The 24,785-nt window shown below is 35.7% G+C and overlaps 1 protein-coding gene and 1 long non-coding RNA gene across 8 annotated transcripts in view; one reads left to right on the top strand and one right to left on the bottom strand.

Annotated features, from left to right (window-relative positions):
• H (Hairless) overlaps positions 1-24,785 on the top strand; it is a 182,652-nt gene that overhangs the window by 149,563 nt on the left and 8,304 nt on the right. For 6 of the 7 annotated variants that reach the window (XM_067763737.1, XM_067763734.1, XM_067763736.1 and 3 more), the window contains one exon: positions 20,403-20,530. In XM_067763737.1, the coding sequence (XP_067619838.1) occupies positions 20,403-20,431 (29 nt within the window). In that variant the 3' untranslated portion in view covers positions 20,432-20,530. Of the gene's footprint in view, positions 1-20,402; positions 20,531-24,785 lie in introns of those variants that run through there. The other variant, XM_067763735.1, reaches the window with a different exon arrangement.
• On the bottom strand, positions 7,531-8,445 carry LOC137245870 (uncharacterized). Its single transcript, XR_010951414.1, has 3 exons — positions 8,232-8,445; positions 8,113-8,160; positions 7,531-7,987 (listed from the first exon to the last, which is right to left on the bottom strand). It is a non-coding gene; the product is annotated as an uncharacterized lncRNA (long non-coding RNA).

Genomic DNA, 24,785 nt, shown 5'->3' with positions numbered 1-24,785 from the left:
TTTCGATCATCTTGGTTGAAGGACAAACGATTTGAGAAGTGGGTTAGCAACGATGGAGACAATATTGCTTGCAAATATTGTCACTGCATATTGAAGCCGAAGTTGTATGGCTTGATTTTACATGCGAAAACTAAAAAGCATGCAAATGCAATGTCTCCTTTTTCCCGGGGTATACAACCACCTTTACCTTTTCGATCAGTGACGGTAAATAACAGCGTAGTAAAGGCAGACCACCGTGGTGTGATGGTAGCGTGCTCCGCCTACCACACCTTATGCCCTGGGTTCACACCCCGGGCAAATCAACATCAAAATTTTAGAAATAAGGTTTTTCAATTAGAAGAAAATTTTTCTAAGCGGGGTCGCCCCTCGGCAGAGTTTGGCAAGCGCCCCGAGTGTATTTCTGCCATGAAAAGCTCTCAGTGAAAACTCATCTGCCTTGCAGATGCCGTTCGGAGTCGGCATACAACATGTAGGTCCCTTCCGGCCAATTTGTAGGGAAAATCAAGAGGAGCACGATGCAAATTGGAAGAGAAGCTCGGCCTTAGAGATCTTCGGAGATTATCGCGCCTTACATTTATTTATTTTTTTAAAGGCAGAATTAGCAAATGCTGTTGATCATCTGATACAATTAAAAAGACATATTTGACGATAGTGAAACTGCAGCCAGTTTAAAGCTTGGATCATCTGATACAATTACAAAGACATATTTGACGATAGTGAAACTGCAGCCAGTTTAAAGCTTGGTAGGACAAAATGTAGCGCTGTCATAAATAAATTATATTAAAATAATTTATTATTTCCTCATTTCAAAAAATTATTAATGGATGACATTAAAACAAATAAGTTTAGTCTGATAATAGACGAGTCAACTGACATTAGCGTGGAAAAGTATCTGGGTATTGTCATTCGTTACTATAGCGAAAGTTCCAAACAAATTATAAATTGTTTTTAAAATTAGCTGAGCTAAAAGACTATACATTGGAGGGCATTGTTGAATCAATTCTTAAGTCGCTGGAAGAGTGCAATTTACGCATAGAAAATATGGTAGGTCTAGGAACGGACAATGCTAATGTTATGACCGGTGTCAATAGAGGTGTAATCGCTCGATTGAAAGGGCTCAATCCGAAAATAAAACTAGTACCATGTATTTGTCATTCGATGCAGATAGCTGTCTCTACCTCATCAAAAATTATTCCTAGTGAAATAGAATTTCTTGTGGCAGAAACGTATAATTGGTTTCCAAGTCTGCTGCAAGACAAAATCAATACAGAGCCATTTTTTCTGCCATTAATGATGGACTGCAACCAATACAAATTGTCAGGGCATGTGATACTAGGTGGTTATCTATTGAAGTGGCGATCAAACGATTAGTAGATCAATGGCTGGAGCTGCGAACACATTTTAAAATTGCTGCACTGAAGGAAACATGCCACAAAGCAAAGTTATTGGCATCTCTTTATAATGATACAAATTTAGCATATCTTCAGTTTTTAAAGCCACTGCTAAGCGAAGTTCAGAAAGTTAACAAATTATTCGAATCGAATGATGCAGATCCCACAAAACTTTTTCTTAGCTAGTTTTGTTGATCACTGATCTATGTAATCAAATAATATCTCCATGTAAAAATGTTGACCCTTTGTGTTCTCCGCTTACAACATATTTAACTCCATTTCCACAATTTCATTATTATTTTGAAGAATATATAAAATTAAAAAAAGGCGAAGGTAGCATTGATGAAGATGCAGAACAATGCATTCGGAAATTTTTTCAGAATTTTATTATCAAGTTAATTGAGCAGCTACGCCAACGCCTACTACAGAATATCCAAACTTTAAAAAATATTGAGTTGTTTGCTATAAAAAATGCTTTAAATGTTGTGAAGCCCAAAATATTTGATACGTTCTAGGCAGAAAAGGGCTCTTTTAACGAAGATGAAATTACTGTTATAGAAATGCAATGGAAAAAGCTATACTCATATCCATGGCAAGAGACCGCTTCTACAGTAAAGTTTTGGATAGAGGTAAGAGAGTTTAGAAATGCCATTAATGAAAATCCGTTTGCGGAATTACAACAGTTCGTATTTAATTTGCTAATCCTACCGCTTAGTAATGCGGAAATAGAACGAAGTTTTTCTGTAATGAATTTAATAAAAACTAAGCAAAGGAGTAGAATGCAGATTTTGATGTTAAACTCTTTATTAACTATAAGTTACGGTCTTAGGAGACTTGGAAAATGTTGTCATAACTTTAGTATACCTGATCTCATAAAATCAATGAATTCAGGAAATATATACGATTCAACATGTGAATTAAACGAAGAAGATGATTTTGTTTTTGAACTGTGATTCAATTTAATTTTTGAATAAAACTTGAGTGATGTGTATTAACTATTCGAGATTATAATTTATGTTACTATTATAATTTAATTTATGTACATATGTACATATCGCTACCTTAATTCACAAAGGCCCTATCTACATAGGAATTGCATTAAAGACAGGGCCTTTGTGAATTAAGGTAACGATATGTATTTATAAAGAATATTTTCCATGACTGAATTATTATTATTTTTTTTTTGCTTTACAATAATCTAGTAACTACAGACATACATATGTGGTGTAATTTAATGTGAAATAAAGGCTTATTTAGCTATTTTAAAAAAAAAAATTTAGCTATTTTTTTTGGCTATGAAATTTTTTTTTAGCTGTTTTTAACTATTTTTTTTGTCAATTTAGCTATAAGCTCCAAAAATGTCTGACAACACTGCTTGAAACCTCAAGTTGGCATTGCTAAAGTTAGTGGGGCTGACTACATTCACGACAGCGGTGCAGCCGCCACATCTGTCATATTATTTTTACACATGTTCTTATGAGCGTCGTTATTTTCGGCGCGACAGAGCAGCACGAAAGCCGTTGTAGCCAGGTTAAACCTAATTCTATAACAGGTAATAAAAGCTAAAATTATTCTTTTAAACATTTTTTAAACATAATTAATATTTTTTTCTAAATTTGTCGCTAGTGTTTGCTGTAATTTATATTGGTGGTACAAAACCCAAAAAACGGGCTAACCAATACCGCAGGGTTAGCAACTTAACTGACTGACTCAGTTTTTCTAAATATCCACTACCAAAATGTTCGTGGTTTACGTCTAAACTGAACGCGTTTTTTCTTAATAGATTTTCTTTCACAGCGCAAGTTGTATCCTTCACCGAAACCCTGTTAAAACCTGATACCTTTAATTCTGAGCTTTTCTCAAACAATTTTGTGGTTCATCGGCGTGATCGTATATCTAGTGTAGGTGTCCTCATTGCTGTGGACTCACGCTTTGCGTCGGAGTTGTTGACGTCGGACAACTCATCTGACATAGAATTTTTAGCGGTGAAGCTGTCATTACATAGTTACAGTTTATTCATTTGCTGTTCAAATATACCGCCTCGTTCGGATTTGCTTATTTATTCTTACCATAACTTAGCTATTCTCAGTTACGAGAGAAAGATCGTATAGTAGTTCTTGGTGATTTTAATTTGCCCTCGGTGAACTGGATAAACATAAGTGGCTCACTTTTTGATCCCCAGCATTCAACATGAATTTTGTAAATCTCTTTTGGATATATGTATCTCTCGTTCAGATCAACGATGTGTTAAATTGTAAGAATAAGATTCTTGAGTTGGTATTTGTGGATGACTCTGTGGGTCCACTCTTAATCGTATTTCTCCATTCCCCCATCTCTTCCTGAGGATCCCCTACACCCAACGATTGAAATTGTTCTACCTTCTAATGTGTTTGATGTATCAAAATTAAAATCTCGTTCGAGAAATTTGTTTAAAACCAACTTCCGTAAACTAAATGAATTGATTGCTAACCATGATTGGTCAGATTTGTATGTGTGTTATGACCTAGAATTAGCAATTTCCTTATTTTACGTTACTCTTAATTGCTTCTTTGAAAGCTGTGTTCCCCTCCGATGCGTTAGTGTAGGGTCAAACAAGCCACCTTTGTTCTCTAAACAACTTGTGTGACTTAATAACATCAAATCTAGGCTTTATAAACGTTTTGTGAGATCAGGAATACCATCTGACTTTTCAAAGTATCTAGTTGTTCCCTCCAACTTTCATTGTCTTATTAAAATGTTTTACAAGAATTATTTAACCAGTTGTAAACTTCAGTTTTTCAGTAATCCAAAAAGATTTTATAGTTTTGTTAACTCTACGAGGGAAATTTCTGGATTTCCAGCTGTCTTCTCTTTTGGTTGTAACATGCTAATTACGATAATGATATCGCGAATTTATTTGCAGATTTCTTTAAATCGATGTATTCATCTAAAACATTTCAATCTGGTCAATATCCGTATAAATTAGGAATCTTTAATTGCATACTAAATCCAGTCATCGATAACAATACTGTTCTTCAGACTCTTTTGGATTTGAAACCAATTTTTTCTCCGGGGTCTGATTGTGTTCCTAGTTGTGTGCTTAAGTATTGTGAATTTGTCTGAGCCGGTTACTAAATTATTTACGCTATCCGCGGAATCTGGAACTTTGCCATTAATTTGGAAGGAGTCATTTATCATCCCTGTGCACAAAAAATGTAGTAGATCTAATATTGAGGACTATAGGGGCATAGCCAAGCTTTCAGCTATCCCTAAAACTTTCAATTGTCTTTTTAAGAAGTTTAACGTAACGTCTAGGGTTCCTCAGGGTAGTCATTAATTTTACCCTGTTCATAAACGATTTACCAAAAATTATCTTACATTCCCGAACTTTTATGTATGCGGATGATGTTAAACTTTGTTATACATACATGCCCTCTGAGTTATCCTCTTTCCATCTCTTGCAGGCCGACTTGGACTCTTTTCAATGCTGGTGTACAGCGAATTTACTAGATTTAAACTGTTTTAAATTCAATGTGATGACATTTCATCGTATAAAGCCAATTTTGACATCTTATACCTTACGTCAACGATGTGTTAAATTGGAAGAATAAGATTCTTGAGTTGGTATTTGTGGATGACTCTGTGGGTACCACTCTTAATCGTATTTCTCCATTCCCCCATCTCTTCCTGAGGATCCCCTACACCCTACGATTGAAATTGTTCTACCTTCTAATGTGTTTGATGTATCAAAATTAAAATCTCGTTCGAGAAATTTGTTTAAAACCAACTTCCTTAAACTAAATGAATTGATTGCTAACCATGATTGGTCAGATTTGTATGTGTGTTATGACCTAGAATTAGCAATTTCCTTATTTTACGTTACTCTTAATTGCTTCTGTGAAAGCTGTGTTCCCCTCCGATGCGTTAGTGTAGGGTCAAACAAGCCACCTTTGTTCTCTAAACAACTTGTGTGACTTAATAACATCAAATCTAGGCTTTATAAACGTTTTGTGAGATCAGGAATACCATCTGACTTTTCAAAGTATCTAGTTGTTCCCTCTAACTTTCATTGTCTTATTAAAATGTTTTACAAGAATTATTTAACCAGTTGTAAACTTCAGTTTTTCAGTAATCCAAAAATATTTTATAGTTTTGTTAACTCTACGAGGAAAATTTCTGGATTTCCAGCTGTCTTATCTTTTGGTTGTAACATGCTAATTACGATAATGATATCGCGAATTTATTTGCATATTTCTTTAAATCGATGTATTCATCGAAAACATTTCAATCTGGTCAATATCCGTATAAATTAGGAATCTTTAATTGCATACTAAATCCAGTCATCGATAACAATACTGTTCTTCAGACTCTTTTGGATTTGAAACCAATTTTTTCTCCGGGGTCTGAATGTGTTCCTAGTTGTGTGCTTAAGTATTGTGAATTTATCTGAGCCGGTTACTAAATTATTTACGCTATCCGCGGAATCTGGAACTTTGCCATTAATTTGGAAGGAGTCATTTATCATCCCTTTGCACAAAAAATGTAGTAGATCTAATATTGAGGACTATAGGGGCATAGCCAAGCTGTCAGCTATCCCTAAAACTTTCAATTGTCTTTTTAAGAAGTTTAACGTAACGTCTAGGGTTCCTCAGGGTAGTCATTAATTTTACCCTGTTCATAAACGATTTACTAAAAAATTATCTTACATTCCCGAACTTTTATGAATGCGGATGATGTTAAACTTTGTTATACATACATTCCCTCTGAGTTATCCTCTTTCCATCTCTTGCAGGCCGACTTGGACTCTTTTCAATGCTGGTGTACAGCGAATTTACTAGATTTAAACTGTTTTAAATTCAATGTGATAACATTTCATCGTATAAAGCCAATTTTGACATCTTATACCTTAAATAGCACGCCCTTGGAGCGTATATCTGTTGTAAGAGATTTGAGAGTTCTATTTGATCCGAAACTGTGTTTCAATATGCATATTTCATCAATTGTGAACAAAGCAACAGGGGTACTTGGATTTGTGAAGCGGCGGGCCAAAGAGTTTGATGATCCGTATCTCACTAAGCTCCTCTTCACATCTTTAGTACGTCCAATACTTGAGTACTGCTCGTGTTTCTGGTGCCCGCGGTATCAAAATTATATACAACGAATTGAGTCGGCTCAGAAACAATTTTTAATTTCCGAACTCCGTGGCCTTAACTGGGATCCTAACCTTCATCTACCACCATACAAACATAGGCTGCTTCTTATTAGGTTGCCAAAATTGGAAAACCGAAGAATATTACTTGGGGTAATGTTCCTTCACAAGCTTATCATTGGTGAGATAGACTCTTCTTACCTTGTCAGTCACCTAAATTTCGCTGTCCCCAGCAGAATATATAGACACTATGTGCCCTTCCACCTATCAACTTGGCGACAAAATATAAGCCCCTGCGTGATTGGTGCTCGTACTATAATGATTTGTATAATTGTATTATCATGGAATACTCTTTTACTGCTTTGCATAATTCAATACTCTCATATCTGACCTGATGTTTAATTTAAAAAAAAGAAAATTAAATTCTCTTTTGTTTAGAGTTGAATTTAATTCTTAAAGTTCTTATGTATTCAATCTTAATGTTAAAAAAATAAATAAAATAAATGTAAGCGATAGCCTCCCAAGTAGGGATGCAAATTTTGAGGAGCAACATCGATACATCGATGTTTCGATGTATCGACAAAATAAGCATCGATGATAAAAAACATCAGAAGAAAAGATCGATACATCGATGTTTTCCGATGTTTTTTCAGTAGAATTAAATTTTGGAAAAACTACGTGGCTCTAGTGGGTGGGGTGATATTTATAGTCGCCTGGTTTGTGAGATTAGCTCACACACCCCGAAATCGAGGAATTTTTAAGAAAAATCTACCAGAAATGTATGTATTTTAAAGGCCCCTTTAAAATCTGCAGAGGTTATGTATGCAGTTACCGGCCAAAACCAAAAATTGTGTTGCGCTTTCAATGCAAAAAATTTAAATTCAAATTTTCGCCTGGGTCAAATCAGCAGCGCTGGTGGGATATACTTATGTAGAATTTAGCTACTGACTCTACCCCTAGGAGTGATGTACCAAAATACTGATAAGTAATATATTTTTATTTATTGTTTTATTCAATTCCGTATGAGACCAAACATTAAGTTATATAATTACATATAAGATGTTTGTTAAGCAATTCATTCAAATAAGACAACATGTCAATATGTATATATGTATAACATAAATTATAATAAGAAAACAGAAAAAACTGAGATCAGGCAAAAATTCATTTAACATTTTTCATACTTGTACTCATCCTACATAAATACAATGTATATTTGATGTATTGCCTTAGAGTTTTGCTGCACAATAGACACTTTGCGGAGTTGGCACGCCACACCTTACTTTTGTTCGGCATATTGATTTCTGCAAGAAGTTTGTGGAAAATAGAAGTTATTAAAAATGTGCAATTTTGTTTTAATTTAATATTAATAATTACAAATTAGAATGATAGCAGTGCAAGCAACTTCCTTTTAAAAGTAATCAAAAAGCAGCCCATTATTAAATAAAAGCAATGTTGGTCAAAGTAGCTGAAAATAAAAACTATTACGCTGTTATCAAAGGCAATCAAAGGCGGTGTAAAAATTAAGTATTATCCACACAATAACATTATTCCAAAAATCCCGGGATACTACTTCACGATCTACATATTTACCTCACGCCTTTACACTGGCCATACTGCACTTTCGATTAAGATGTTCACCTATTTATTTAGTATAAAATATTAATTAGAAGTCAGAACATAATTTAAAACAATTATTATTAATAACCTACCCTTTTTACATCAGTTTGCAGCAACTTAACAAAGAAAAAGAATGGCGTCAATAAATGCAACTTTAGAGATGTGGATGTTCGAAACATCGTCAAAGTTAACATCGATGTATCGGCAATTTTTCGATATTGAGTAATTTTGAAACATCGATGTTAAACATCGGATTTTCATCCGATACTATCGATGTTTTAAAAACATCGATGTATCGTTTGCATCCCTACTCCCAAGAGATTCGTCGTGCTCCTCTTGATTTTCCCTACAAATTGGCCGGACGGGACCTACATGTTTTATGCCGTTTCACTGAGAGCTTTTCATGACAGAAATACACTCGGAGTGCTTGCCAAACACTGCCGAGGGGCGACCCCGCTTAGAAAAATTTTCTTCTAATTGAAAAACCTTATTTCTAAAATTTTGAAGTTGCCTTGCCCGGGGTGTGAACCCAGGGCATACGGTGTGGTAGGCGGAGCACGCTACCATCACACCACGGTGGCCGCCAATAATGTTAGCTTTTAAATTTATAAATATTTCTTATCGAATTATATTATTTTTAGTAGTCGACCGCGTTGTGTCTGTTGTTGACTTTAAATCAAATAAAATTAAAAAAAAAGACTGTAATGACGTCCAATGTGACATGGCTTCCCGCATTTGAAGCATTCGATTACTCTTTCACTCCCCTGTTGCGATCCTTTTAGTGCTTCCAATATTGTGTCCACCCAGTCTGGCCTTTCTACTTCCACACGGTGTGCTTTGAAAGCTGTCCTACACAAAAGCGGGGCTGTTTCGTGAATCAGTGCATGTGATTCCGTTTCTGCAAATGTTGGCTTTGGGTTTGCGTATGTAGCTCGTTTAGTTTCGACATCCCCTATTTATAAAGCTCTGAACTTTTACCCTCTCGGTGTATCCCACAGGTGCGTCCGCATTTGCGAGATGAGCCAATCTTTCAAAATTCGAAGCAAAGTCCTGCAAAATATCGCTTGCTATTTGGTAGCGGCTTTGCAGCTCAATTTGGTATATCTCTTTCCTATGCTCGCTCCGTAACTGTTCCGTTCTCCTTCTAGAATGGTCTGTAAGATTTCAGTGCAGGCCTTTTTAATGCCACAAAAAGTGCAGCTACGTCTTCTCAAATTGAAGCTCAAAAACCTGTAAAGGAACAGAACCGTGAAAGGATGGTGTTTTTACCTTTGGATTACTCGCTGAAACTGCTGGGCTATTTATCTGCAACTGCTGCATTCATGACGCTATCCAAAAATAGGATAAGTTGGATAATTTTGTTCGGTGAAATATGTTTTTCGTGTACGTGTGATTCCCATCCTTATCACACTTATTCAAAAACAACATATGGGAAAACGTATAGCTTCACTCCTCTAATAGAAAAATTTCATACTTTCGCGGGAGTGACAGCAAGGCAGGGCTGCCACCCGAACGAATAATATATCCAAAAAAAATTACCCAAATAACCAAAATAATTTTAATACCATCTTTTTTAAAATTTTTATACTCAGTTGAGCAGAGCTCACAGAGTATATTAACTTTGATTGGATAACGGTTGGTTGTACAGGTATAAAGGAATCGAGATAGATATAGACTTCCATATATCAAAATCATCAGTATCGAAAAAAAATTCGATTGAGCCATGTCCGTCCGTCCGTCCGTCTGTCCGTTAACACGATAACTTGAGTAAATTTTGAGGTATCTTGATGAAATTTGGTATGTAGGTTCCTGGGCACTCATCTCAGATCGCTGTTTAAAATGAACGATATCGGACAATAACCACGCCCACTTTTTCGATATCGAAAATTTAGAAAAATCGAAAAAGTGCGATAATTCCTTACCAAATACGGATAAAGCGATGAAACTTGGTAGGTGAGTTCAGCTTATGACGCAGAATAGAAAACTAGTAAAATTTTGGACAATGGGCGTGGCACCGCCCACTTTTTAAAGAAGGTAATTTAGAAGTTTTGCAAGCTGTAATTTGGCAGTCGTTGAAGATATCTTGATGAAATTTGGCAGGAACGTTACACTTATTACTATATGCCTCTTTAATAAAAATTAGCAAAATCGGAGAACGACCACGCCCACTTTTAAAAAAATTTTTTTTTAAATTCAAATTTTAAAAGAAAAGTTAATATCTTTACAGTATATAAGTAAATTATGTCAACATTCAACTCCAGTAATGATATGGTGCAACAAAATACAAAAATAAAAGAAAATTTCAAAATGGGAGTGGCTCCGCCCTTTTTCATTTAATTTGTCTAGGATACTTTTAATGCCATAAGTCGAACAAAAATTTACCAATCCTTGTGAAATTTGGTAGAGGCTTAGATTCTAGGACGATAACTGTTTTCTGTGAAAAAGGGCGAAATCGGTTGAAGCCACGCCCAGTTTTTATACACAGTCGACCGTCTGTCCTTCCGCTCGGCCGTTAACACGATAACTTGAGCAAAAATCGATATGTCTTTACTAAACTCAGTTGACGTACTTATCTGAACTCACTTTGTATTGGTGTAAAAAATGGCCGAAATCCGACTATGACCACGCCCACTTTTTCGATATCGAAAATTACGAAAAATGCCATAATTATATACCAAATACGAAAAAAGGGATGAAACATGGTAATTGTATTGGTCTATTGACGCAAGATATAACTTTAGAAAAAACTTGGTAAAATGGGTGTGACACCTACCATATTAAGTAGAAGAAAATGAAAAAGTTTTGCAGGGCGAAATCAAAAGCCCTTGGAATCTTGGAAGGAATACTGTTCATGGTATTACATATATAAATAAATTAGCGGTACTCGACAGATGATGTTCTGGATCACCCTGGTCCACATTCTGGTCGATATCTAGAAAACGCCTTCACATATACAACTAAGGGCCACTCCCTTTTAAAACCCACATTAATACCTTTAATTTGATACCCATATCGTACAAACACATTCTAGAGTCACCCCTGGTCCACGTTTATGGCGATATCTCGAAAAGGTGTCCACATATAGAACTAAGGCCCACTCCTTTTTAAAATACTAATTAACACCTTTAATTTGATACCCATATCGTACAAACAAATTCTAGAGTCGCCCCTGGTCCACCTTTATGGCGATATTTCGAAAAGGCGTCCACCTTAAGAACTAAGGCCCACGCCCTTTTAAAATACTCATTAACACCTTTTATTTGATACCCATATCGTACAAACAAATTCTAGAGTCACCCCTGGTCCACGTTTATGGCGATATCTCGAAAAGGCATCCGCCTATAGAACTAAGGCCCACGCCCTTTTAAAATACTCATTAACACCTTTCATTTGATACCCATATAGTACAAATAAATTCTAGAGTCACCCCTGGTCCACCTTTATGGCGATATTTCGAAAAGGCGTCCACCTATAGAAGTAACGACCACGTTCTTTTAAAATACTCATTAACACCTTTCATTTGATACCCATATCGTACAAACCAATTCTAGAGTCACCCCTGGTCCACCTTTATGGCGATATCTCGAAAAGGCGTCCACCTATAGAACTAAGGCCCACGCCCTTTTAAAATACACATTAACACCTTTCATTTGATACCCATATTGTACAAACGCATTCTAGAGTCACCCCTGGTCCAATTTTATAACGATATTCCGAAAAGGCGTCCACCTATAGAACTAAGGCCCACTCCGTTTTAAAACACTTATTAACACCTTTCGTTTGATACCCATATTGTACAAACGCATTCTAAAGTCAACCCTGGTCCACTTTTATAACGATATTCCGAAAAGGCGTCAACCTATAGAACTAAGGCCCACTCCCTTTCAAAATACTCAACACCTTTCATTTGATACCCATATAGTAAAAACAAATTCTAGAGTCACCCCTGATCCATCTTTATGGCGATATCTCGAAACGGCGTCCATCTATAGAACTTAGGCCCACGCCCTTTTAAAATACTCATTAATACCTTTCATTTGATACCCATATCGTACAAAATAAATTCTAGAGTCACCCCTGGTCCACCTTTATGACGATATCTCGAAACGGCGTCCATCTATAGATTTTAGGCCCACGCCCTTTTAAAATATTCATTAATACCTTTCATTTGATACCCATATCGTACAAAATAAATTCTAGAGTCACCCCTGGTCCACCTTTATGGCGATATCTCGAAACGGCGTCCATCTATAGAACTTAGGCCCACGCCCTTTTAAAATACTCATTAATACCTTTCATTTGATACCCATATCGTACAAAATAAATTCTAGAGTCACCCCTGGTCCACCTTTATGGCGATATCTCGAAAAGGCGTCCACCTATAGAACTTGGGCCCACTCCCTTTTAAATTTATCATTAACACATTTCATTTGATACCCATATCGTACAAACAAATTCTAGAGTCAGGCCTGGTCCACCTTTATGGCGATATCCCTAAATGGCGTCCATCTATAGAACTATGGTCCACTTCTTCTTAAAATACTCTTTAATACCTTCCATTTGATACACATGTCATACAAACACATTCCAGGGTTACCCTAGGTTCTTTTTACAACATGGTGATTTTCCCTTACTTTGTCTCCACAGCTCTCAACTGAGTATGTAATGTTCGGTTACACCCGAACTTAGCCTTCCTTACTTGATATTTTTAATCAAAAATTTCAAAATACAATAAATAGAACATTTGAAATACTTTACATATATCTACCAGTATATATCTTGACAAAGGAACTTATAATTAAAAATAAATTTATTATACAGTCTCTGATACTCATCGTGAGCGGACGTTTTTGCTGTGACTGTGCTTTTCTCTCTCTTCTTTTACTGAAGTTTTTTTTTTCACTTTCCCGCCAACGCAGAAAAACGTGTGTGATTTATATTCTTTTGATCTCACTTTCGTTGTTTTGTGTAATATATTGGTGGTAAATATAGTGATATAATGGCCCCCGGGCCACCAAACTTGGGGGACAATCGGTACGCCTTGCTTGCCGATAGTCCCAAACCCAAAAGGAAAAAACCGACATATACACCTATAACCTATCCTAGCCTCCCCCAAAAAAAAAACAAGAAAACCCAAAATACATCACCATTGCAGCATCCGATCCATCAAAACCTCTTTCGAAATACTCATGCTTTGCCGTGCACAAAGCCATAGAAGGTATAAGCAAAGAAGTTATCTCAATTTCCGAACTACGTGACGGTAATCTGCTACTATTAGTGAAAACGCCTGAAATCGCACAAAGATTCATATCTACTAAAAAACTAAGTGGAATATGTGAAGTGAAAGTCAATTTCCAAGATAATCTCAACTTCACTAAGGGAACTATTTTCGGCCCGTGCCTCAATGACGTTCCTGACACGGAAATCATCGAAAACATGAAAGACCAAGGAGTTGTTGCTATTTATAAATTCAGGAAATTAGTAAACAATGTCCAAGTACCTACAGGTGTTGTGCTCCTAACTTTCGACCTTTATAGTCTGCCTGAAAAAGTGAATGTTTCTTGGCGCACTGCCCACGTAAGACCACATTTCCCGAACCCCATGAGGTGCAAGTCATGCCAACTTTTAGGGCACACAATAAAACGGTGCAACAACAAGCCTGCTTGTGTTACTTGTAACTTCCCCCCCTCACGGAAAAGATGACTGCTCTCGAGTTCTTTGTGCTAATTGTGCTGGCGACCATCCGTCATCTTCAAACACATGCCCACGTTACCTCCAAACAAAAGCAATTCTCAAAATCAAAATAGAGAACAAGTGCACTATGCGCGATGCAATTAACATTCATAAAGCTCAAGCGCCTTCCCTTCCTAACATCTCCTTCTCACAAGTAGTAAAAGAAAATGATACAAACAAGAAAGCTAGCAACAACGATCAAAATACTAAAAGTACAGCAACATCTTCAAATAAGAATACTAAAAATACAAATTCTAACCAAACCTCAAGTTCAAATAAAGCACAAAGCAATTCCCCGCATATACATCATAATTCAAATCACACACCCAACAATACCACAAACAACGAATCCCTTAGCATCTCCAAAGAGCAATATAATGCCCTCTCTTCTTTCGATTCTTCTTTGAATCACATTTTCAAAAACATTAATACCAACGCTGCATTAGCGAACTCTTCCTATCAACTCATCAGCGACCTCCAATCTCAATCTATCCCCATTCCCTCTTCCTACGAATACCAACCCAACATCTCACTACTAACCCAACCAACAACATTAATTAACATCACATCTCTTACTGCAGCAAATGATACTGCAGTACCTCTCACTACAGATAATTCACAAGAAAACTGCATGACAGTCTCTGATGAAGAGTTTTAACTCTCCTCACTTGTCATACTTTTTTCTCTTAACTTTTAAAATGTTTACAGTTTTACAGTGGAACCTTAACGGGCTCTACAACAATTACACCGAATTAGAAATTCTCATTAAAGACCAAACACCAAGTTTTATTGCCTTGCAAGAAACACACATTGCCGCGAATAAAGACGCAGCCGTGCCGCAGAAATACACGGCTTATTTTTCTAACTTGACCCAAAACACCTCTAACAAACAGGGCATAGCTGCTTTAATCAAAAAGGGAATTCCACACAAAGTTGTGCCGATTCACTCAACTATCTCTGTTTTAGCAGTGGAAGTATGCGTTGGCTTTAATATAACAATTATTTGCATATATATCCCGCCTCATCAAAACTTTACTTTAGCAGAGTTAAAACATATTTTAAATTCAGTATCCACTCCCATTCTTATACTGGGGGACTTTAACTCGTGGTCTCCACTCTGGGGCTCGGCACTTACCAGTTCTAGAGGCGCTATCTTAGAGAATCTCATAACTTCAGAAAACTTAATAGTTTTAAATGACAAGTCACCCACACATTTTTCTACGCATAAAACCTTTACGCATGTAGACTTATCTATTTGTTCGGCAACTATTGCCCCAAAGCTTACCTGTCGAACGCTCGACAACTTGTGTGGCAGCGATCACTTCCCAATCGTTACGGAATTAACCACTCCCTGTTCAGCCAAAGTCTTCCCAAAGCATAAATTTTTAACTCACAAAGCGGACTGGCCCAAGTTCACGGATCTCATAACCACTTCCGTAGCTAATATACCAGCGTCAAGTAACGTTAACGAAGAGGCTGCAAACATTGCTAAAATCATACGTTCCGCGGCCCATCTCTCCATACCGCAAGCCACATATAGGCAGCGTAAAAAAGTGGTGCCCTACTGGTCTCAGGAGTTAGAAAATTTAAGGAACACAAAACAGCAAAACTGGAAAACGTATAAAAGAACGAGATTAGTAGAAAACCTCATATTATACAAACAATCAAACGCAGCTTTTCGCAAGAAATCGAAAGAAGCTAAACGGGATAGTTTCGAAAAGTTAACTTCAGCGATAACACCTAATTCAAGTACTAAGAAAATCTGGTCGGACATAAAAATGCTCACAGGAACTTCTTCCCACACCCCTATCAATTTTATCAGTAGCCAAAACGGTCCAATTTACGACTCTGCGCTAATGGCTGAGCACTTTGCATTCACCTGGTCCGACTACTCACTTGACTCAAATTTTAACGATATATTCGTCAATAAGAAATACGAGACCCTAGGGAACGTATACGATAAGCCTAACGCTCCTACAGCAATCATTGAGTCTGACGTATCTCTTCTAGAATTCGAAGTAACAATTTCCAAACTGAAAGGGAAATCTCCAGGTCTGGATAGAATTTCTTATGAAATGTTAAGAAATCTACCATCTGTGCTTAAACACAGGATAGTAAAGCTTTATAATAATATATTAACGACTGGAGTTTTCCCACAAGCCTGGAAGACAGCCTTAATATTCCCGATTCCAAAATCAAGTAACCCTTCCACGGAAGTTTTGGACTTTCGACCAATATCTCTAATAAGCTGCATGAGCAAATTATTAGAAAAAATAGTATCGAAACGTATTATGTCGTATATAACGAATAACAGCCTCGTAAGTCCACATCAAGTTGCTTTCAAAGAAGGGCAAGGTACCACCGATGCCCTATTATACTTTGAAGACTCTTGTGCTGCTGCCTTATCAAACCGTAATCATCTATCAGGATTAAGCCTTGATTTCGAAAAGGCCCTTGATCGCATCGGAGTGCATGTCGTGTTACGTCAGTTGAGCAAATGGAATTTCGGTACGAAGCTTTACAACTTTGTAAAATCATTTTTATCGAATCGAAAATTCAAAACAAAAGTAAACAATTCCTATTCAAACGTGCACGAATACCCCAAGGGTCCCCCTTATCAGTTACTTTATTCACTATTGCTTTCGATGAAATAAGCCAAATTATTTCAGCACATCAGTCTGTCTCGCATATCATGTACGCCGATGACGTTTTGGTCTTTTCCAAGCTGAATAATTTAAATTCTGCACAAAATATTTTTAATGCAATCTTGTCAGATATTGCGAGCTGGTCGCACTGTGCAGGAGCAAACTTATCACTTAACAAATGCAGAACCTTCCACATTTGCAGAAAACACAAATGTAATAGCCTAACCCTAGTTTATAATAATATCAACATTACAAATGAGTCTAGCATAAGATTTCTAGGTATAATTTTTGACAAGAACTTCACATTTAAGGAACATTGTGTATATTTAAAAAAAAAGCTTAGCTGCCAGGTTAAATATAGTTAAGTATTTATCTTCTAAACGGTGTCTAATTCACACGGAAATTCTTATCAATATCACGCGAGCTCTGATCCTTTCTAAAATCGATTATGGATTGCCAGTATACGGAAATTGTTCACAAACTAACCTCAAAATGCTGTGCCCCACATACCACGCGGCCGTTCGTAGGAGCATTCGGGCTTTTCCAACATCACCTATCCGTTGTATCCTAGCAGAAGCTGGCCTTCCAAGCATTAATGAAAGAGTAAAATACGCGACAATGCGGCTGATACCTAAGTTATTTTCATGCAAAAATAGTCTTCTACACCAAGCTACAGTCATAACGGCATCCGCTAAGAAGACACCAAAGCGTAAAACGGCTATATTTAGGTGCATAGAGTACGCCAGAGAATTAGGAATAACAAATGCCCCCTTGGCATTTGAAGCACTCTTCATTCTTGTTATGGTTAAAAAAATTTCCCAAAATGAGCACAAGCTCCACTGAATACCAGCGCCTCTTTATAGAGTACACTGCCCCGTTCCGAAAAGACTGGAAATTCATTTACACCGACGGCTCCAAATCCTCCGAGCACACTACATTTGCCGTTACTCACGCGGACGGGAGCACGATCTCGGCTGGAATACTTCCAACCTATTGCTCAGTTTTTACAGCTGAAGCGGCAGCCATTCACAACGCTTTAAAATCAGCTCTCGTAGCCAAAGAAAAAACAATTATCTGCTCAGATAGCATGTCCACAATATCCAGCGTTATGAACACTACAAACCAATCTGCCCTAATATCGGATATACGCAATTTGCTTATCGGCAACGACGCACAACTAAAAATAATGTGGGTCCCGGGCCACGCAGGCATTAATGGAAATGAACTGGCTGATCAAAAAGCTAAAGACGCCCACAAACAACCTCTCTTGGGTTTTGATTACATGATAAAAAAGGATATTTAGAACCTTATAAATAAGTATCACAATTCCCAAAGAATCACTGAATGGAGCACTTTTCAACACCAATACGCCGAAATCAATCCCACAGCCACCAGGGCCATTTACCCATCAAATTGTGGTACAGGCGACATAACTGCCTTTGTTCGCCTCCGCATAGGACATACAACTGCCACACATTCTCACCTACTTAACGGAGGGAGGCCAATGCCCTGCCCATACTGTAAAACAGCACCTCTAACAACGAAACATCTTCTAGACAACTGCGAATACTGCAAAGAAACTAGAGAATCGTTATTTAACAGCGGAAACCCGTCAGAGTTGCTAAAATCTGTCTGCAAGGACAACATCGAAAAAATTGCAGAGTTTTTGATCAGAGCTGACATAAGGAAAACTATTTAAATTAATTATAAGTTTAGAATTACACTATCACCCCAATGCCAAATAATCTCTTCCGGGGAATTTCCCCCATCTCCATTCCTTCTATGTGGGAATGAGTGGGTACCCCTGAAGGGTTTAGTTGGTATTGACCTGTCTAATTATCTTTATTCCTTTTTTTCACACAATTAAATTATTCTCATTATTAATATCAATTATTAATATATGCTGTAATATTATTTAAGGCTATAAGATCTCTTTTAATTTAAATCTAGCTTATTAAACCATATTTTATTAGAGAGCGAGCCGAAAGCCCTGACAGCTAGCGCTCCTTTTTGTATGTAGAATAGTAATTTTATTGCTATTGTTCATTTAATAAATAAACAAATAAATTTATTATAATAATAAATCCATGGAAACTATAAAAATTTATAAATTTATTATATTAAAAATCAAATAGTAACATTGTAAGAAAATTAAACAAATGAAATAAAATAAAATATATTGAAATAAAATAACATAAAATATAATAAAAAATGTAAAGTAAAATAAGATAAAATGAAATTAAAAATAAAATAAAATATGTAAATTTAAATAATATAAAATAAATTAAAGTAAAATAAAATAAAATAGTACAAAATAAAATTAAATAAAACAAACCAAAATAAAATAAGATAAAATAAATAAGATAAAGTTAAATAAAATAAAATAAGATAAAATAAAATAAGATAAAATAAATAACATAAAGTTAAATAAAATAAAAAAATACAAGAAAATAAAACCCAGTTGAACAAATAAATTAAATAAAAAACAACATAGTTAAATAAATTAGTACTACAAAGTTAAAACGAAATAAAGCGTAGATAATTCTGCGTAATCCTTAACTCAATTCAGGCATTTGCTTCTTCCTATCCTGGGCCACGGTGGTATTTGGAGGATTTATGTTGCGTATGCGGAAAAATAATCCAGCCTCACTTGGGTTCTGCTCGCTGCATTGCAATCTGCAATTGAAGAAACCCCTGGTTTTGGTTTCTTGCGCCAATTAGTACCTTCAGCTTGGTGTTCCTTAATAACACAACGAGCACAAACATCTTCCAGTAAATTCCATGCCTTTTTGGACATGAAAGTGATTTTGAGCACAGTTGATGGTTAGGGATTAATGGCATTCATTACGTAACAATGTGAACCTTTTGTTTAAAAGGATATCACCTAGATTTCTATGCGCTAAGTAGCTGAGTACCGATTGGCGAATTCAGCATTCGCCATATTAACTAGAAGCGGATTCAGCAAATTGATAACAGCATCCAAATTTACGAAAGCCCCGCAGAGTGGGTGGCATTCTTAGTTTTAGACTTTTCCCAAACTTCTTAAACCTTACTTATGTTTCAGCTTTGTCATCTCAGTTGAATTGTTAATACCGCTCAAATAACTACAATGACAAAAATAGAAAGGGATTCAAAAGTGTCTAATAATTTAAAATCCAATAACCCTCTGAGTGTCGTCATTGCCTATTTGAGCTTGGCAAAAGTGAGATCCATGCTTAATCAACTGCTTTTAATCACGCGTATCTGAAAAATATAAAAACAATTACTATTGTCGGAATATACTATGTTATAAAATACAAGTTATACCAAAAATGTTTAAATTTTAACGATTTTCACATAATTTTTCTCGGATGTCATAAATACGAATTTATTTTTAACAGCTGATTTGTTTGTCATTTTTAGAAATTTTAAAATCACACTGTTTCATTTGCACTCACTATAGAAAGGGGTGATTTGGAAATAAAAAAACAAAACCTTTAGATAATGCGTGTTTGTATTGGCATTCGAAATGAAAATGGCAAAAAGGGGTAGCCATGGTTGGCATGGTTGGCTGTTTACATGTATGTGTGGCTGCTTGGTTTGATGTTTACATGTACGAATGTGTGGCTGTTTGGTTTATTGTTGTTATGCATAGTGATGAACCGAAATCCTAATAGTCGCCACAGTATTTTGAAAGTTTCAAAACTTAACACACAAAAAATCTAAGTTATGTTTGTTAGATCGTGTTAACTCTTATTTTTTCGGCAGACAACAAGAAACACAGTTTATTGTGTTCGAATTAAGATAGAGCAAATTTAATATTCTAGTTAATAAGAATGTGCAGTTAACCTCTAGTATTTATGCAGCGAATGCACTGTAAAATAATGTTTTCTTCTTTCTTTACAGATGTGCCGCTCAACCTTTCTAAGCATTGAGTGTACTTTCATAGTTATGTAAGTTTCAAATGTTTGTCGGTTATCAAAACCTAAGGTAAATAGTGTAAGAATATAAAACTGAATATGAGCTGACAAAAAGCATTTAATAGATACATATTATTTTGATATTGTCGTCCTTGTGCCAGAAACATTAATATGGGAAGGTATGTTTAAAAGTCAATGGAAATATTTACACTTCGTCGTCTCCGCGCTAAAAATACTTCTAACACTACCCAGCAAGAACCGAAGCTAACTACAGCCTATCTGCAAGTTAAAAAATAATAAATGAAATAAATATTTTGCGCGGGATCCCTGAGAGGAGATTCTGGTCGAGCTTCTGTTTCAATTATTGTCGGGCTAGATTTTAGTTTTTCTCACAAAGTGGAGGGACTGGTTATGCTGATTCCGAAAGGCATCTGCAAGGCAGATGAATTTTCTCTGAGAAGCTTTCCATGGTAGAAATACAATCGGAGTGCTCGCCAAACCACTGCTGAAGTGCTGAAGGGCAACCCAGTTTAGAAAAAAACTTATCTTATGTTTTTGATGTTATTTTATCTATACGCACCGCTCCTTAACGAGCGAAAGGTTGCTAAAAGATGGCTCCGAAAACGGACAACACCACTTCGTTTTAGGTCTTTTTCTGGTTTTAAATCTGTTGAAATGAAATCTCAGCTGGCCTTTTTTGGAAGATAGCATTTTTTCATATTTTCAAACCGATAATATTTACTGCATAAAACGGTCGATCGTTTACAAAAACTGAAAATTCCATTTCATTTAGAAAGAAATTAAATTTGTTTGCATTTATTACTGAGGTGTGCAGTTTCAATGCAAGTTTTGATGCATTGGGGGCATATATATTTACATTTCCTACACATATATTGCAATTTATACCAGGCATGCTTAACCAACGAACAAATTAACGTTAATTTGACGTTCTTAACGTTAATAAACGAAATGACTTTGTTTCGTTTATTAACGTTGATTATCGTAACGAAATGATATCGGTTCGTTGGTTAAGCATGCCTGATTTATACACATATGTTTATGATTTATACACGTATTTTAGTAGTAGTACCCAAATATACATGTATACAAAGCCTTTGGATAACCATCAAATCACGTATACACTAATTTGAAGAACCATAACAGTAAAAAAGGCAAACATCTTCGCTGCAAGCACTGTCTTCCGTATCTTGCGCCCTTTACATTGGCCATTATATATATATGTATATTAATTTCCTGACTCTTTGGGCACTGGTGAGAAACTGCTAGTAAAATATTTTCCTACTCACATTCCAACCTAATAAAACCGCACTGCGTTTTTTTAGCGCACGCAAACAACCGGCGTTTTTTGCCCAAACCCAAATAAGCATGCGTTGCGACAATGTCAAGCATGTGTGCAAACGTCAAATCTAAATGTCACGCAGAACAAAAATTGGAAATCGAGTTAAGTTTTCACGCAGCAAATTCAATTTGGGTTGCTCTCATACAAGTTGTATGTGCATGAGACATTTTTGACAGAAAATGACTTGCGTGCGTTTATATTAGGTTGGCATGTCATGTTTGTGTTTTGAGCACACGCCTTAACGAAATAAATCATTTTGCCTGTCAGTTGTGTAGATCTCATAATATGTTGAACCATCAGCATAATGCCGAAAATGTCAAATTATTACCATTATCCAATGCAAAGGTTGTTTTGACCAATTATAATTGTACGCTTAATTAATTTGTAGATAATAATAAGAAGAAAAGACTTTAGTCCCACCCTATAACCTATTAGCTTAGTAGTGAAATCCATGGAGAACATTTTTAGCTTCTTAAATAATAATCCAGCATATTTTTTAACGGTTAAACATGTTTGATGGGTTGCTAAATTCCTCTCTTTTTCTGTAGAGTGTTCTTCTACTTCTACTTATTTAACTATTTGATGACGCAATAACCACCTGCGACCGCCGTGGTGTGGTGGTAGCGTGCTCCGCCTACTACACCGAAGGTCCTGGGTCCCGCGCAAACTAACATCAAAAATTAAGAAACACATTTTTTCAACTGGATGTAAGTTTGCCTTGCAGATGCCGTTCGTACGGCGCAACCTGGACGAGAAGCTCGGCCTAAAATATCATTGGAGGCTATCGCGCCTTGTATTTATTTAATTTTAATAACCTATATTATTATTTGTGTTTACGTTACGTGATTTAAAAATGTTACTAAAAACACCAACAACGAATCTTTCAGCTTTTGAACTGCAAAAATGTCAACAAACACGTTTTGCTCCTATTAATTCACAAAGCAAAGTTTGGACTCCTTCTCATTCATGCTGTTTCAAATAAATTCTGATTGAGAATGAATAAGTAAATACAATCCTAACTCAAGTCAAGGCGCAAGATTTGTTTCCACGCTATGACAAGAAATAGTTTTTCACAATAAAAAAAACATGTGATGTTTAAGGTACAAAATCATAGTTAGATTTTAAACTTATTATTCAATATTTTCTCAAGGCAAGCCATTAACTCGAAACCGTATGTAATTTGTTTTTGGCATGATGACGACGATATGTTGTCAGTCCTTTTTTGGCTTTAGCGCACTGATTATTCTTATGGTTTCAGAAATTTAATTAGAAATACCAAACATAATTACACATATTTTTTACAAATTGCATTCTCCAATTATGATAATAAGCTATATTATTGAATTAACTTAAATAGAAAGAAAAAGATAGATCGAGTAAATTAAACCTTATTTGGTACCTAAAAATTGAAAAAAAAAAAGAAAATTAGAAATCAATTAATGAAAGTTAAAAGCGTCGACGGGCAGCACCAATTAATTCGAATTACTAAAACACTTCATTATTCATGGATCGAAATTCGAGTCTGAGAGACGGAATTAACTTCAAACTGCAACTTGTCAAAATAAGAAGTTATAACTAAAGTTTATTTAATAAAGTGTGATTGATTTTGACAATTCTCTTATTAAGAACAGGACTATAATGTCAAAAAGAAAAAAATCTTAACCCGTTCAGAAAAATTAAAAATTTTTTTAAATATTAAATTGTGCGGGCGTTATTTCCTTTTTTCGACTGGCGTTATTTCCTCTTTAAAAATTAAAAAATTCCTGCAAAATAACTAAATTTATTAAAAAAAAAACGCCATTGGCGAAAAATGTCTGTTATATTTTGTGAAATAAGTACAGGAGTTGAATGAACAGGTCCTTTTATTATCGGTAGTAAGTTTGCCCTATTTAGCATAGAACGAAGGGGTTACTTGCATTTTAAATTAATATGTCCCTTTAGCCATTACACTGTGCGAGCTTTAGTTCTGTCCTATGAACCAAAAATACTTTTTCGGAAAGGGGAGAAAAAATAAAAATACACGTGTGTCGGCGATTTTCATGTACACGTGATCCAATCGAGCTGAATTTTTGCGGGCAGACTCGTGGAAATGTCTGTATCACTTCAAATTTAAAAAAAAAATTTTATCAATTCTCACTTTTTCCTGAATTTTTTATTTTTTTTTTAAATGGTTATCGTTTTTTTTTTTGTAACGGTTTCAGCTCGTTAAAAAAAAAAATCTGACGTGTACATGAAAATCGCCGATACACGTGTATTTTTATTTTTTCTCCCCTTTCCGAAAAAGTATATTTGGTTCATCGGACAGAATGTGTGTAGCGCGGTGTTCTAAACTGTTTTAAGGCCGGAACACATAAGATTTTCGATGCAGTAACGTTCGCTGACAGATGAGCAGGCTATTTTGCGCTCCACATACAGACACAAGTAATTCATGCGATTGCGTTAAACACATCTATATGAAAACTGCTTGTGCTTGTGACGGTGCTTTTGCAAAATGGCAAAATATGTAACAAAAGTAGAATAAAAAAAATTTAATAAAACAATATCAAAGAAATAAATAAAAAATAAAAAAATAAAGTAAAATGGAAATTTTGTTTGGAAACTAAAGCGGTTTGATCTCTGAAATTTAGCATAAATGTTGTCTGAGGGTTTCGCATCGAGTATTAATCAGTTCAATTCTTATAAGTAATTTGTGGTTAAAGTTATATGGTAGTAATATCACTTTTTACACATTTTCATTAAACTTCGTGTATTTATTCAATTCACGCTGTGGCGCTTTTTTTTATAATATTAGTTGGTTTGCAAATTTTTTTTTAATTTTCAAAAGGTTCATAACGCTAGTCGAGAAAAGGAAATAACCGCGAGCGTTATTGCAATGCACCGCTCAGTACGTTCCGGTAACAAGCACCATTAATGTACACAAGTCTGACCATCCCAAAAAGATTTAATATGCCCACATTGAACATTCTAGGTAATCCCTCCACCCACCTCTTCCATGACGAACTTGAGGTC

This window comes from Eurosta solidaginis, chromosome 1, assembly GCF_040869045.1.
Source record: "Eurosta solidaginis isolate ZX-2024a chromosome 1, ASM4086904v1, whole genome shotgun sequence".
Classification (NCBI taxonomy): Eukaryota; Metazoa; Arthropoda; class Insecta; order Diptera; family Tephritidae; genus Eurosta; species Eurosta solidaginis.
Note: the sequence above shows the minus strand (reverse complement) of the source record. Positions and strands in the feature narration are given on the sequence as shown.